Here is a 17,120-nt window from a genome sequence, read left to right as displayed (position 1 = left end):
TATAGGCAATTCGTCCACACGTGATGTTCTAATTTGTATTCCTTTCTTGATTCATGAGAAGCATCTCTAAGAAAAGTACTATCTAAACACTTATACGTGTATATCTTATAACCCTTCAATAGTAGGATTCAAAAAGATCTAAATAAATTGTTAGTAAAAAAAATTTAAAAGTAAAAGTGAGAACCCTTAGATGAATGGAGTGTAAACTGTAAAATGTAAATCAAATCAAGGAACGTACACCTCAAATCGCTCGTTCTATAAAGGCATCCACATAGTTAGGAGTTAATATACGAAAATGTTTCCTATAATCCTGCATCCTCCATGCATGGAATGCAAAACAAAAACTTTATGAAATCAAAACTTTCTAGATAGGTAATCAAATTTTATAAAAGGTAACACCTTGGCACTAAATTTATATCTAGATTTAATTTATCGAGGTGTGAAGAAGGGAAGAATGTTAACAGGTGATATCTTACAGTTCTATACGAAATAGGATAAAATAATTGCGATTAGATAAACTCTCTCGCTTACGTAGCTTATTATTGTATCGAATTCGTGAGTGTATGATTTCTCGGAAAAAAATAAGTGTAACAGAATGATTATTCTCGTTAGCAAACCATATGACTAGTAAAAATGCCATAATCCTAGGCCCTGCTGTATAGAATTCTACTTTTTTTTTGTGGAACGATTAAGATTGAATCACGAGTTATGTACAAACTTGCTAGTTCAGGCAAAAAGAATATTACTACACATACAACAAATTGATTTACAGTAGATGCAAGTAAAATATATACACAAACTGACAGGTAAATTTACCTAGCCACCAGATCCTCGGCACTCCGGCTGCAGAATTAAGTTTACCTAGTCCTGAGATGTTGCAGAGTACTCAAAAAGAAGGCGATTCGACGGGGTGGATTGGAAAAGAATTCGAAGGCGGCTGCTTAGCTGATAAGTTAAAGTCCATTGCATGGCCATTTCTGAATCTTTCATCTGTCGAACAACCGAGGCCTGAAAAATATACCAAAAAAAAAGTTGCAAAAAAAGATAGTAAAGAGTAAGCTGGGAAAAGAAATGCAATCATATTAAGAGATGATGGCACTGGAGTTTCTACGGGCAGTGAAATGCATTACCTGAAGACGTTTTCCGAGCTGCACTTCAACCTCTGTGGCAAAAGAAATATTGTTGGCAAGGGACTTTAGGGGGTCAACGGTTGGGTCCACAGAGAGTAAACTTGGGATTCGTGGAGCATAGACTAGCCGCCACCGTGCCTGCCTAAATTCTCCCTTGCTTTCTATTCTCGGCATCAAGGTTTCGAGCGTTGCAGTTGCAAGCTTCTTGAATGCAAGCTGCCCATCACCTTCCAACAGAGACTCTGCTAACTGGCTCTCAAAAAACTTCGCAGCCTGCGGTAATTTGAGGGAAATAATAAATTTTCCGAAGGGCCACTTAACTAGCATATTTATAAATAAAATAGCAGAAATGTAGTAAATTATATAACCAAAATAAGATCATATTGTCACAAACTTTCTTGCATGTTGTCATTCAGCAAACCCTTTTTGTTCTACCCTTTCTAGGGCAAGACTAACTCAATCTAAAGTTACATATGCTAGATATATTCTTTTTCCTGAATCAGAATGCAAAAAATAATGATCATTCAAAAGAGATCCTGAAGGTAAAAAAAGAAAAATTCCAGGTCCAGGAAAATAGATGATAGGGTAAAAAGAAACATATATTGATCATTATTTCTCACCAAGTTAGGATAATTCATTTCATCTACCAATATAAACTTTCTTTACCTCAGAAGGTGAAAGAACATCCTGATCCACAGAACGTGTAGACGTCACCACAATATTATCCTGCCATGTGCTAGCCCGACTTTGGATCCTGAGTTGCCACTCAGACCCAACTAATGTTAAATCCAGGATGGGGTCTAAACCAAAATCAGGCTCAAACTTAGCTATATTCAGATGGTCGCGTTTGAGTCTAACCTGCAATTAAGCCACTCAACATGTTACTTTTCATGCGAGATAGGATAAGACTGAGTTTGCAGCCATGGTATATTTAACAATTATCCAATAATCCGAAAGTGACATAAAACTACCTGGGTAGCAACTAAATTGACTTCTCCATTTTCGAAAGTCAAAATCCCTTTAGGTCTTATGCCCTTTGGATGAGCCAATCCATTAAGCTCGAGCTCACCACTAACACCAAAATTAAGAATTAAAGGGTACACTATCCTCAGCTCTGGTCCCAGAATTAACTTTAAATCAGTGAGCCGAACATCAATGCCCATTTTATTATTAGCTTGCTCAATGTTCCTCTCTACTTCTGTTTGTTGACCTGTAAACAACAATATAATATATCAGCAGGTTGATGCCTTAGATTAATAAACTACAATAATACTATTAATAGGTAAAATCACATACCAGCAGTTTGAGGCCATTTATTATCCGCTGCAGTAGGTGATGATCCCAAGAAGCGTGAAAAACTCCCTGACGGTATCATTCGGCTATAACCAGGAGAAGGAAAGCTAGACTTTGTCGAGTCCAATCTATTAGTAACATTGCCATTCCCCTTATCATGAGGCACATATGCTTCACCATGGCTCAATTGAATCATTCCAGATACATTTGGCTGCAATATGGAGCCCATAACTTGCAGTTGGCTGTCTACTTGGCCACTGAAATTGATTTGATCAGCTTTTTCTTAGAGTTCGAATATCAATATAGCAATGTACAAAGCTAAAGTCCGTGGAAAACAATTTAAGAAAATGTGTTATATCTTGCTAACTAAAAGAACTGAAAGACATGGAACTGACCTCAAAATATTCTTAGCTCGAACTTCTAGGACTTCACATTTCAAATCAATTTTATCACTGGAGGATGACTCACTACTTTTGAGAGGCAAGTTCCCTTTGAGTGACAATTTACCCTTTCTGTTTACCCTGCTTTCCATAGAATTGATACATAATCTATTAGATACAACATGAATTGTACCCCCCAAATTTGTCAGTGGCTTTCGAAGGAAAGGAGAAGAAACAAATGCACGGTGAAATGATGCAGATCCATCAACGACAGGCTGCTCGACAGTGCCAGTGACCTATAGCAAATGCCGAATATTTTAGGAAAATAGTTTGATGAGTCAAGTTATAATTAATCTGGAAATGAAAACAGTATACAGCGTTCTGCTTAATTAATTAAGGCATACCAACCTGAAGGATAATATCAGCATAACCTTGAAGCCACTTTGCATACGGACACAAAGCTGTTAACAACATCATGCCCCCGTCCTTAATATCTGCATTAACTCGTACCTCACCAGCATCTAAAATGTTCCAATTCAAACCCTTGAGACTTTCTGCTAGTTGTAAGTCCCAACTCTCTTCAGTCTTATCTCTCACAGACTTCTTTTCAACAATTTCATCAGAAGATCCTCTCTCACTTTCTTTCGTCCAAGCAGGGATACGTATAATTGCTTTTCCACTATCCTTCTCTTTATCAATTTCTTCATGAGAATCAATTCCAATGTAAGTCACAGGAACACTTCCCTGAATATGAACATGCCCACTTTGCAGTATGGGTTCAAAATTAGCATTAAATAAAAAGCGGCTTGTGGAGGTTATCGAAGCCACTACTTCAGCTCGACCAAGATCTATTACTCCTACAGTGCCATCTAATAATCTTACTTGAACATCACATTCTGGTTTTGCAAGAGTGCCCCTCAGGTCTCCTTCCATGTGAAGAATACCTTTTATGGGTGTTAACCAATTCCGTAGGAAATGCATTGAGTCTGATGTTGAAGATTCTATTATCTGTACCAGAGTTGGTACGAGACCAACCGGGAAGTTGAGTACAGCAAAATGAAGATTCGAGACTGGGCCTAGCAAGGTTCCATCAGCGTGAAGAGTAGCATTATCTTTCTGGATAAATAACTTTTCAAGTCGCAGACCATTGTTGTTACTATATGCACCAGATGCCAATACTCTTTGGGTCTTATAAGTTCCCCACTCCCAATCCTCTCCGTGAAAGTCAAAATCCGCCTGTATAAAGCAGAAAACTGTTAGACAAGCATAATCATGTTGTACTTAAAAGTTCGTAATACACATAGTACAGGTTACTCACAATGATATGTTTATATACTCTCAAATCATCATTTTCAAAAGAAAATTTGACAGAGTTCAATAAGGATGTTAAGTAAATAAATCAAGGACAGAATTCATAAGACAAATTATTCCAGCTCTTATATGGGATTAGATGTACAATACCACTGATAACAGTCTGAAAGCATTTCAGAGACATGTTTAACTTTCCAATATAAGTTGTTCATGCTCATTTGAATCACTACTAGATCATATTTGTAATACTAAATTAAGATCTCATGTACTTGCCATTGTATCTCCATTGCCTCCTCCACTAGCATCAAGAGAGCCATGCCAGCGACCTTTGAGTTCGGACAAGCCAGGAAGAACAATGTCCTCGTAGATATTGTCATCTAGCCAATCATGGTGGTTTTGTATTGCCTGCAATATGATGGAGATCCATCGAACTATTAACTGGCAGAGCAAGTTAAATCTTTGAGTTATAACTGACACATAGTAATATGTCTGCAAATATTTCAAGTTGGCCCCTTTATCTAAGTCTTAGAAACACATAGAAGCCATTTAGAAGAGCAAGATAAATCATTAAGTCATAACCAAAACATAGAGATATGTCTGTAAACAAGGATGATACATTTGAAGTTGGCCCCTTTATCCAAGTCTTAGAAACACATAGAAGCCACTTTTCCTTATAAGACAACAATTCATATTTTGCAAATGCAAACACATAACATAGCTGGGCAAAAAACCTTTAGCTGGTCATGAAGGCTTTCAGCGTGAAATCCAACAGATTGCAGAGCTTGCATAAAAAGTTCCTGCAATATATAAGCAAAGTTGCACAATAAACAACACAATTATTTCACATCAAGAAACAAGAATAACAAGAACTCCTAAAGCACATTCAGGACTTCAAATAACACATACAAGCTATCAGATTGATATCACCAACTGTTCCCGAAATTTAGAAATTCTACTATTTTCTTAGTGAAGAGCACTCTATGTAAAGTTGGTTTTTACCAGACACGTGTGAGAATAACTCTTTCTTTATAGTTTCTTTAATGCATTCTGAAAGAAATGGATGAACTAGTAAAACTTGAAGACAAACAAGACAAACTAGATGTTAATAGGATTGAGGATCATCATCATTCATATAGAATTTGCTAGATAGAGTTGATTACTTTTCAGTTTTATGTACGTGGTCACAAAGTTACAAAAGTTCTCTATGTTTTACCAAAAAAAAGGCCACATCTATACATTTTACCATGACAAACAATCTAGCACAGTGTATATGCAAAGCAATAAGTTGATACAAAAGCATCAGCACCTTGGCTCTAGAACGAACAGCAGGGTCAATGCTACGAGAAAGAAGAGTGGCCAGGGGAAGCATCTCAGCGACTTCAGCAAAAGGAACTTCCAGTCTCATCCGCCACCTCCCCATTGAGGAAATTATGCTACCAAGATGCCCAGCCATTGCCTTCTTTAGTAACCTATCCCTCTCCTTGTTTGTGGGATATCTGTCACGTATTCCAGGCAATACGTACTCCCCTTGAAGCTCATATCGGCTACTAGCTTGTTCTAAGACAGATTTTTTTATAGTAATCTACAAGGTCAAATATGTAACTGTTTAATAAGTTCATCTAAGTAATAGTAGCAACAATTAGATAAAGAATAGATGGAAAGAGATACCAGGATCTAGGCTCCTAGACCAAGTGATAATGACAAATCCAATAGAATTATCTTAATCAAGATACATAAAAACTGTTCAAGCAAGACGAGAAAAAAAAAAGAAGCTGCTTACAACATCACCACTCCATCGGGCAGCCACATCAAGGGCTTCACCTAGCACACCACTGAATTTGGGATGAAGCACCGACAACTGCACATGGCCCCTCCTTTTTTGAAAGTTAAGTTGAACCTCAGCCTGCAAACACGCAAGTACTGAACAGATTGTAATTATCTAAAACTTTAAAAAATGCCAATGGAAATAAGGCAGATGAACAAATTTGAAATTTAAAAGTAAAGTGGCATTGCCCCAAGGGATCTATATTGATCTTTGGATAACGCTAGATGGGCAATGTATAAAAATAAAGCTAATGGAACATTCGCAGGAAAGTTAACCTTACATGTGCATTCATACATGTGCGAGCATAAGTACTTGCATTTTCCCCCCACTAGTATTCTAGTCTAATTAAATATGCACTAATGCATTACCACAGGCGAGAATAAAAAGACATTGTGCGAAGGAAGCATAAGTAGTCTTAATTTTTTGGTCCGCTTCTCCCAGCTTTAAATTACTGAAAAACTAACATGAACAATCATCAGAGAACAGTGTTTTCAATATTAATATCCAAATCGTGGACTCAATTTAAATAGGAGAAAATTAAATGACACTAGGAGAGTGGTGGGACTCAAACACAAGACCTTTTATTCTGATACCATGTTACAAATACAATGTGTCGTAAATAACATGTAAGACCATCCACTAGTTCCAATGAGAAATGACCTTCTTTTATATTCTCCATAATTAAGAAAGGATCAGGAGAAGAAAATAGAAGAAGAAACAAAAGAGATGCACCGCAGCATCCCCAAACCAGCCGCAGTCTTCTAAATTTATTAAGGCACCAACTCTCAATTTTTTACATAAGGACTAAAATACCCCTAACTTGATACCCTTTACTAAACCAGATTTCAAAGTAAACCAGCTTGTTCGACTTAAACCCAAACCATAAACCTGAACATAATTTTAAAAAGAAAACCTATCAGATTTAACATCAACCTAAAAGGCTGGAACAAATAGAACTGTCCCATTCATTGTTCTGAACTAAACTTTATTTTACCTTTTGAATATTTCCACGAAGAGATGCAAGCTCCAATTCATCAAGTGGTAGGTTCCGCACCTAAGAACAGAAGGAAAAAGATCAGACAGTATACATTTTCTGATGCCAAAAGCAAAGCATTCAAGTAAGAATATTACAAGCACATAATGCACCAAACATCCGTCTTACAAGTTACAACTGCAAGACTTGATAAAGTGGTACCTCCAAATTAGTTGAATTTTGAGGATTATAGTAGGCATTTGCTCGTAGCTGCCCTTTTTGAAGAGAAATAGAAACAAATCTTCTGTCTTCAGCCATCTGCTCTGTGCTTAACCAAAATGGTCCAATAACTTCTGCTGACAAATTTTCATCAGGTCTTCCAGTAGCATTCAACTGGTTAGCCACAAAGCAAAATTTTGGAGAAATATATGTAAGTACAAAGAGGAAAATACTAACATAATACGCTTATAATCTGGCACATGTCAGATAAAAAGAATTAGTATCAGTGTAAGCAAAAGTAAATGCACATATGCATGTTGTTATATGATAATGTATTAGAGAAAAAGCTATAAGAAATAGTTTTCAAGATAAAAACTTTCTGTAAACGAAATAAATTTCAAAGACTTAAAAATACGTAATACTTTTAGGTGATTAAACTCCTATCCTGCGTGTAAGCAACACAAACTAAGGCAACTATCATCCAATCTATATGAAGCAATAAAAAGTAGCATATATAAGATCATATCAAAATTGACCAAGGAGAGGGAGTTTACATTTGGAATCATCATGCAAGTATGCAACCTTGGAAGACATTCCTAATGAAATTGCGAGTTATAAGATCTTACCTTCAAACCATTATGTCCTAGAGAAAGAAAACCAGACAGCTGCGGTGCCAACATAAGTTGATTAAGCTTTATTCCCGATAAAGAGATCTCCCCGATAAGTCTCGGTACATCATTATCAACCATATTATGCTCTAATGAATTCTTTACAAAACTGTATAACTTCTCATCAATGTTATTGAGTGATTTGAAAATTTTTCCTTGAAACTTGATCTTTCCAGTGGCTTTTAAATGCAAAGGGCGTGGGGAATCAAAAGGGCTAGAAGTTATAAAGCTAGCAAACTCGAACCCTCGCATTCGTAAATCCAAATCAACTCCTTCAATAAATAAAGGCATGGTTCTTTTAATATCTTTTATGTCACTGTGTAGCCAGTAATCACGGGGATAAGCTGTTTGTATTTGACCATACAAGTCAAAGGCAACTGATGATGAAGTGATAGCAATATAATCATGTGATATAATAATGTTTCCACGTGCGTCAGTGAACGAGTCTTCAGCATTTGGTGCAGCCCACTTTATGTCAAAGTTCCTGAAGTCAAAGATAAAGATAAGTCATTGCCATCTAAATCATGAGAATAGTTAAAAGTGGTTATAATGGATGTAGCTAATTATAGCACTTACGGTCTCAAAAGAGGACCAGATACTCTAGTCTCTCCATTAAGCTCCCCAATCTTGAGTGCTGTCAGTGGAACACCTCCAGGCATGTATCTCTGCAATACTTTATCAAGTAAAATGTTCCCAGACAAATTAACATCCATTGCTGTATCATCAACTTCGCCCTGTATAATAAGTGAAGAATGGACAACATGAATTTGAGTATCGCGTTGTTAGGAAAAAGTTAAAAAACAGCACGAAGAGGGATATAATAATTTAGTCCAAGTGCGGATTTATTAACGCCCTGTATAATAAGTGAAGAATGGACAACATGAATTTGAGTATCGCGTTGTTAGGAAAAAGTTAAAAAACAGCACGAAGAGGGATATAATAATTTAGTCCAAGTGCGGATTTATTAACAAGAAAAAAGATGATGGAAAATCAGTCTTAATTGCAGAGTTATTTTCCAGCTGCATGTAGAGGTATGCAAGCCCGCTAAAACATACTTGATGACATGAATGGCTTTCAGATCCATATGCTAAGACACAATTTACGTTAGTCCTTTTCAATACTCTCAAAACAGATGAATTTCAACAAAGTAAGAAATGTGTTGTACTTACAAGCAGTGTTATAAGAAAAACGGATTTATGAAGTTTCTCTTCAATATGTAACCAGGCCTTAATTCTTAGGATAATGTACAAATAAATGCCTGAAGGCTTTTTTCGTTCTCTCTTATAAGCAGTGTTCTAAGTAGATAAATGGATTTATATGGTTTCTCTTTACTATGTAACCAAGCCTTAATTGTGAAGATAACTTAAGAACGTAACAAATCTTATACCTTGTCTGCCGCTTTTGAGGGCATCAAACTTAGTATATTCTTCTTTGAAAACAATTAGCACCCGTTTGGTTCGGGGTTAAGAGGTGGAATAACCCCTTAACCCCGAAGTTATTCCCAAACACCTAATTTGAAAGGTGGGGTTAGTGGGGTTAGCTAACCCCACCCCAAATGGGCTATTCCGGGATAGCCCATTTGGGGTACCACCCCACCCCACTACTACAAACAAACAAACAAAACACTATTTTACTCAATATCCTTCTTATCCCACCTACTTCAACCAAACACTATTTTATCTATACCTAGACTAAACCCAATTCTCAACCAAATACAAAATTACTCTAACCCCACCTTAACCCTGAACTTAACTCTATCTTTGGAATAATAAATTTTTACTTAACCTCGAACCAAACGGTGGCTTAGGAATTAATTCCTGAAGGTTATCTCTTGTTCTGCTGTAATTCATATTATCTAACAATTTATCGATATAAACCTAGTCTTTATGTTATCAATAAATAAGCAAACTAAGCACGATACGATAAAATTAATCAAGTATGACAGGAAAGGACAAAAAAAATTACAGGCAGCTACTTGGCTCCACGCAGCATGTATAAAAGTATAAAACCATGTATATTAAATAGCAATGAGCAATGTACCTCAGGGCAAATCCATGCATTACCGGGCTTTTTCGGTTCTCTTATTCGAAAATTTGTCCTTGAGCACTACAATTAATCTCTTGTTCCGTTGTAATTCATACTATCTAACTATTTATCGATATTAACCTTGTCTTTATGTTATCAATAAATAAGCAAACTAAGCATTTATACAATAAAATTAATCAATTATGACAGGAAAGGACAAAAAAATTACAGGCAGCTACTTGGCTCCACGTTATAAAAGTATAAAACCATGTATATTAACTAGCAGTAAGCAATGTACCTCAGGGCAAATCCATGCATTACCGGCCCCTCGAATTTCTCCTCCGTCAAGAAGTCTCGCTCTAATGCCATATAAATCAGCAACCTAGCAACAGCGACTATTGTATTAACAAAAGCTAACTATAAAGGACAATGCAAAAATAGATTATTTACAAGCAAGCATGATAGAAGTTGATACTTACACAGTTATCAAGATTGAAGGTAAAATTGGCTGATACATGTGTGAAAGGAATACGATCAAATGCTGCCACCGCACCAGCCTCTGTATTGCTCATTACAGATTCGGATGCAGAAGATAGGGGCATGGTAGAAGCCGAAAGAAATTTCCTTGGCATAATTCCGCTTCCCACAAAAATAGGGGCATCTAGAGGACCTTGACAATTGAATATAGCAGTAACTGAGCCAGCCAACTGAATCAAGCACCAGCAGTGAACCACATCTTAAAGAGAGGAAATACAAACCAGAAAAGTGGCAATAGGATATGAACATTTTGTTCAGGAGGTCAAATTCAAGTAAAATGCTGTGATCCAAAGCATGAGCATGAGTGCAGTAGGCAGTCAGCGAGTACTACATAAATGCACCATGTGCTCATGAATATTTGAATATCCTTCTCTTGGGCAGAGAGAAGAAAGCAAACTAAAAATAACCAGAACAGGACTGACCAAGATAACATGGATTAGATTCAAACAAACCAGTTTACTAAGAGAGCAACTATTTGAGCTCTAGATCCAGGACAACAAAAACATTCAGCCCAGTTTGGATATTAGAATAAGAATTCAAAGATAACATATTTGGTATGAAAATTTTCTTGTATGATTGGAAGGTAGGGAGTTTGATTTTTACTCCTTGAGAGGTCTTGGCATCCTTGATTGGCTAGGATAGCATATGTCACCTACAAAGTGATTTAACTTATTCCAAAAAAATAACTTTAAAGCCCAGCACAGTATCCATTTTATACATCTGATCACGCTCATCTACCAAATACTACATGCATCTTGAGTAAATTAAAGGGATATACTGAATAATATGTTCATGTGTCCAAACAACCCCTTCATCTCAGAGACATCTTATTCAAATTGTTTTGTCATTTTGATGCATATATTTATTAAAATTGCTTCTATACATACTCAGTTTTGACAAATTTATTTCGAACCTTCAGAACTAAAGTCTAAAATACCGATAAATAGTCAAGGGAAACAGCAAAAGGCATAAATATCAGGTGATAATGAATGATTTCAAATTAGCCAGAATGAGAGCAGATTTTTCTCATCAGTATGTTCAGACTATCAGACCGAGCAATTAAGAAGCTCCATAGCTGCTTGTTTGCCAAACTATGCCATCTATAAAAATCTACGGGCCATAAAGGCTGCATGTTGTTCACGGGAAGTAGTTAAAAGGCATAAAAAAGAAAGTATACATACCGGAAACAACAGCGGTCTCATTTTTAAAGTCCTCATAAGTGCATTTATTTCGACACATGGAACCTGCAAAAAGAAGCATCAATTTGATGCATGTGTATTATGCATGTGACTCCAAAAGATGATGACAGATGATATGTGAGCAACCATTAAAGTTTTTGATACTATGAATGAAAAATAGAATGGGATCTAACTGATCATCTCAAAGTCATTCCGCAGAACAAGACTTTGGTCCATTCCCAAGATAGAATTGATAAGCATTTATCATCCTGTACAAATTACTTACGACTTTTCAAATAATTTACCATGCAATGCCATAACTCAACTGCTATAGAATTTCCATTTAATTAAGAATATGCAGAAAAAGATCCAAGAAATGAGTAAACTATTTGTCAATTACCAACCAATGGTAATTGACAAATATATGCTCAGGTAACTCTATCCTTCTCCAGAGATCAGAAGAAAATATGCTTAAAAACTAAATCAGAATTACCTGGCACATTAAATGAAACTCTCCATCCTCAGGATTAATGCCAAAGTCACCAGAAGCCTCCAGAGGAGCATCACCAAACAAACCACTTGTGTTGTGCAAAAATACCCTTTGACCACGAAAATACAAATTCCCAGATAACTCCTGAAAGCAAGCATGTTTAAGTGAATTTCCAAGGATTAGCATTCTTCATATGGCAAATAACTACAATTTGCTGTTTAATGGTGGGCAGGAATATTCACCAGCAAAAGAAGATTTGTTGAGTCATCAAGTTCAGCATTAATTACAATATATCAAAAGCACGCTATACTCAAGCGGAAAGTATAGGTCAGGTGTATTAGATGTCAGTGAATTCTATAAGAGGCAAATTACCGAAAAGTAAGAAGGAGCATCTAATATCTGAAATGAGAGCCCTCGCACATCAAGTTGACCATAAAGGTTTGGAAACGTATCACCCTTTGACATGCAGATATGAACCTGGAAAATGAAAAAGGGAAAGAAGGAAGATTATCATAAAATGCTTCAATTAGATTGACATACACTTACATAAGTATCAATCTGTTATCAAAAGTTTAAAAGTCAAAACTATTCACAAATTTGGTTGATATTTTCTACAACATAAATTGGCATAGCACAAATCGGAAGTATATCAATTGCTGACTACTCCAATATCCATAATTCACTGAACTACCTAGTAGTCATATGAACGAAATCAAACTAACAACTGAACTTCTGTACCTGAGTTTTCCACAAGAGAAACTCAATATATCAAAACAGCATAATTATTTCAACAAGAAATATTCACGATCAACCAAGAAAGATAAGAAATGAAAAGCTGGATCTGCATCAAAAAATTATTTCAATGTAACTTGAGGATTTTGACCATTAGTCACAGAGCCAATACTGTACCCACCAACTGGCTTCATAAATTCCTTCACAACCTCTCTCTATGCTACTTGTTAGAGTAGATGCTAATCACTCGCAAAAGTAATCAATTATTCTCATCTTCACGTCAAAAATGTGCTCTAGCCAGTATCATATTATAGGAGATTTGCACTGTACAAAACTCTTCTTCCGTCAGAGTTGAACTTACTGACTAATACAATTAGATATTAATAAATAGCAATAAAATATTATTTCAGTTAGCTCGCGACCACTCTTACTCTGAAAAATTGAGAGAGAGAGAGGAAGGGGGGTGTGGGTTAAGTATAGACAAGCACCTCACCAGTAGCTCTTCCTTCATGCCATGTGACTGGAATCTCTAATATCCGCTCAAACAGCTGCATTATGTCATATGAACAGAGAGTTAGGATATTCAAGTAAAAAAGGCATAATTTTTCAGAAAAAATACTGCATTCTTTAAGGAAATAGTAGCAAAAAGAAGTACCTTACCGGAGCAAAAGCATTTGCTATATTCAAATTGGCATGCCATTTTTGCTCAAGAATATCAACAAAAACATCTGCTGATAGTCTGCCTCCGCCCTGGGAAGTACGTTGACATCTCCACTCCATACAGTGACCACTAAGCTGCACATGAATTCTACTGTAATGGTTTTGAAACTTCACATGGCCCCTTACGTTTGCCATTTCTCTGTGATGGAATGAAAATGAGTTTTTAGTCAATATCGTCTGCTGTGAATTTACTCACTGCAAGTGGTTTTCGGTAATGGGCTCTTATTAACAGTTTCAATGCTGTCTGTAGTGATTTGCAGAATCACCACACACACACAAGTGATTTGTCGATCACTGTTTTTGTAGTTTCATGGCCACTGATTCTACCCAACAGGCCAGCAATAGTACAGGCAGGCAACAATGTATTCACTGATTTCAAAATGTGAAACTATCTATGTTCAATTGTATGGTATCTCATTAGTAAATGTCAGGAATCTTACACCTAACAAAACAAGGTAACTATGGCATTTCATTAGTTCCGTCGAGAAGTAACAATCATCTATAACTCTTTAAATGAGTTCGAACGTCCTGATAAATAAATAGATCCTTGTATGGGCAAAATCAGAAACTTAAAGATATCATCAAAACCATAAAAATGGAGGGGCCGTAAAAAAGTGAATTGACTGACATTGCAAGTATTTATAGCAGTGGTAGCTTAGGTATATAATATGATGGGGTAGTAAAGCACAAAAACAAAAAGGTGCCAAACCTGGGCTCTTGGTCACCATATCCCAGCAGCATTAGTGTCCCACCAGTGAAATAAACAGAATCCAACGTAATTGGAAGGGCCCTATCAATGCCTTCGGAATGAACTTCATTTATCCCTTCTGCAAGTTCAGCAGAGAGATCTTCAGCTTTTATACTCAAGTATGACTTCAGCTTCTGAATCTGATCTGCCAGATGGTCTGATAAAAGTTCATTGAAAGAAATGGGAAACCTAATAAATCCAGGTTTGAGTTTTATTGACCAAAATAATTTTGACTGGTGCATTTGTGAGCATGTCCCGAATTTTCGAAGATTAAATCCTTGGTAATGAAGACTGCTACTATCTTCAGAACCATTCTCAACATTGTCCAGTATATGATCATGTTGTCCCTCAACATGATCAGTCAGTTCCTCACTATCTGAGATATGTGGATTGCAGTTAGAAGTGCCACGCGAGTTATCATATGTCAGCCCAGTACTATGATGATCTTCATCAAGATCTTCATTGACATGCGGACCTGCTATGCTTCTAGTTTTGAAAATATCCTCAATTCTCAATTTTTCAATTGATGTATCCTCAATTTTTCCGATTGGTATGTGTATTTGAGCATCCCCTTTATCCATGGGAATTAAATTATTGGCACCTAAGGGCAAAGACTGATCATCAATCTTTGCTGATCCCTCATTTCTATCAACTATGCCATCCTCTGCATAACCTTCACCTTGACAATCTTTTCCCTGCTCAGGGAAAGACTTGCTGGAATTTTCACCATCTGAACCCCGAAAATAGGATAAAGCAGCAAGCGCACTACGCTTAAGGGTCCTTCCTTTAATAGTAATCATACTTTCAGAAATCACTTTATTGTGAGAGTTTTGCTTGAAGCTGTGCCTCACTGAATAAGGTATCATACGAGACCAGAATTTGATTCCGGGCCCACGACTTTTGACTCCAAAAGACTTCTCCAGATCGGCATGATTTGAGCCATACTCAATCCTCTTATCTGTGCAGTGATGGTCCTTCAAGTGAATGTCTTGATCCATGAAAAAGAATGAACTCCTTCGAGTAGACTCAACGGAACCACGATCAACCTTCTCATCTGTTGAAAAAGATACTGAATTCTCTTCAGGAACAACATAACCCATCTCTGCAGCTCTCTCTGCTGCTTTAGTCCTCTCTGTGGCCCAATTGATGACTGATTTTTCTCTAGCAAGCCTTCTGGTTTTCGTCCTGTAGTCAATTCCTTCTTCAGAAGAATGGCGCCTCTGAAAACCACTTTCCGAAGGTGAAGGAATACCCAGCCAGGAAAAATCTTCCTTTTGTGCAACCAAAAGACAAGGTTGGGACAAAACAGCATCTACAACAATTTTCCCTCTCCGTAGACTTGCAAAAGGGCGGATACGAATCTTCATGCTCGATACCTCCCCACAAGAAAATTCGTCGCGGTGGGGCCCGATCGAACATGAGTGAAGGGTTATACCCAAAGGTGAGATGCTACGCACCTTACCAAAATCAAGCTCTCTTTCAAGATATTCGCTAAGTATTGAGCAAACGGAAGGAAGGAGCTGGGTCTCTACAAAGCTCCTTGCTTTGAGCCGAGCGTACCAAACAAGCATTCCTGCAGCAGAAACGACGGCGAGGAAAACAGAGCATCTGACCAAAAATAAGCCCTCTTTCCAAAGAGGAAGAAACGATCTAATCATTGCCCTGGTCCTAGGGAAGGACTCCTTCATACAGTGAACTCGGAAATTACATCTTGAGCCCAATTTCTTCATTGGTAGACCAGAATTTCTACTTCTATTTCTGGAAACTGGAGAATGCCTTCCTGTAAACCATTTATGATTCTGTCCGGGAAGTAAGAAATGAAAGGAAGCTTGAGCATTTGATTTTCCTCTAAAGAGATCAGGAAATATGCATCCGTTTCCATGCTTCGACTGCGCTTCAAGTGGGGATCCGAGAAATGAGCTACTAAAGCGTTCCACACTCATTCTGAATGGCGTCGACTGGAGGTTTAATCATACGCAGGGGACCAAGAACTGAATCTCAGTCCCCCTTTGACCTCAGGAGCTCACGAGATTACACAGCATTCTGATGCCATCAGAAAACTACGATAAATAAATAAGTGAATCTACAAATAAATGAATCTACAAACCATAAAAATAAATATAGATGAGATAATCAAAGATATCAAATTAAATCAACTTCAGGAACTACGAAAAATCCTTATGAACGCAAATCACTGTGCTTTGAAACCAAACATAAAATCAAATAAGCACTACTAAAAGGTAACTAAAGAAATCAGAGGAGCAATCAATCGATAAACATCAATAAAACACCGAAAACCATCCATTAGAGAGCAAATATATCTACCTATTTCTACCCAAACCGAGCAGTATGAACCCTGAAACCCCAAATTTAACAATGAAACGACTGTTGAAGGATCGGAAAACGGCATAAGAGATATTTTTTTCCTGTAAAACCAAAAAAATCGAAACAAAGGAAAGCATTTGTTCTAGTTGGATTGAATCGTTTTGATTGGTAACGAACTTTTGGGAGGAGGTGGAGGAGGAAGGAGAATTGGCACCTTGGGGGAAATGATCGAGCATTGTGGAGCGATTTGGGGGCGCGTTAGAGTTAGGGTTTCGCTCACTTCCCCGCCTCCGGGTTCATAGGGGAGAGGTGGGACGAGGACCGGGTGGGAAGAAGCGAGGGAGAAGCGAAGGATAGTTTCTTCCTGAAGACAAACTTTAATGCGGAGCGCCTCGCATATTGATCGTAGGAGGAGGCTCCTATTAGAGTCGACGCGTGTCAGAGGATCCTAATCTCAATCAACATTTCATGGGCCGATCCACTTATCCCACACCCCAAAAATAGCATTTGAATCGGATCTTATTTAGCCCACATCATTCTTGGGCCTACTTTCAACAGAACAAACT

The 17,120-nt window shown here is 37.3% G+C and overlaps 1 protein-coding gene across 5 annotated transcripts; it reads right to left on the bottom strand.

Moving 5' to 3' along the window:
* On the bottom strand, positions 626-16,948 carry LOC109710568. Of its 5 annotated transcripts, none has more exons than XM_020233254.1 (24): positions 16,769-16,948; positions 14,191-16,289; positions 13,422-13,620; positions 13,250-13,309; positions 12,402-12,506; positions 12,033-12,173; positions 11,543-11,605; positions 10,304-10,531; positions 10,123-10,206; positions 8,376-8,533; positions 7,758-8,283; positions 7,135-7,305; positions 6,934-6,993; positions 5,895-6,017; positions 5,421-5,696; positions 4,846-4,911; positions 4,388-4,519; positions 3,212-4,039; positions 2,819-3,099; positions 2,427-2,680; positions 2,102-2,340; positions 1,797-1,988; positions 1,131-1,403; positions 626-1,008 (listed from the first exon to the last, which is right to left on the bottom strand). In XM_020233254.1, the coding sequence occupies exons 2-24, from the start codon at positions 16,170-16,172 to the stop codon at positions 862-864; spliced, it is 6,588 nt and encodes a 2,195-aa protein (XP_020088843.1). In that variant the 5' UTR covers positions 16,173-16,289; positions 16,769-16,948; the 3' UTR covers positions 626-861. The 5 variants fall into 5 exon arrangements, with proteins under 5 accessions (XP_020088843.1, XP_020088842.1, XP_020088844.1 ...); XM_020233253.1 differs by having other exon boundaries at positions 14,191-16,272; XM_020233255.1 differs by lacking the exons at positions 14,191-16,289; positions 16,769-16,948 and having other exon boundaries at positions 13,417-13,599.

This window comes from Ananas comosus, linkage group 5 (genome assembly GCF_001540865.1).
Source record: "Ananas comosus cultivar F153 linkage group 5, ASM154086v1, whole genome shotgun sequence".
NCBI lineage: Eukaryota > Viridiplantae > Streptophyta > Magnoliopsida > Poales > Bromeliaceae > Ananas > Ananas comosus.
This window is presented reverse-complemented; position numbering and strand designations above follow the sequence as displayed.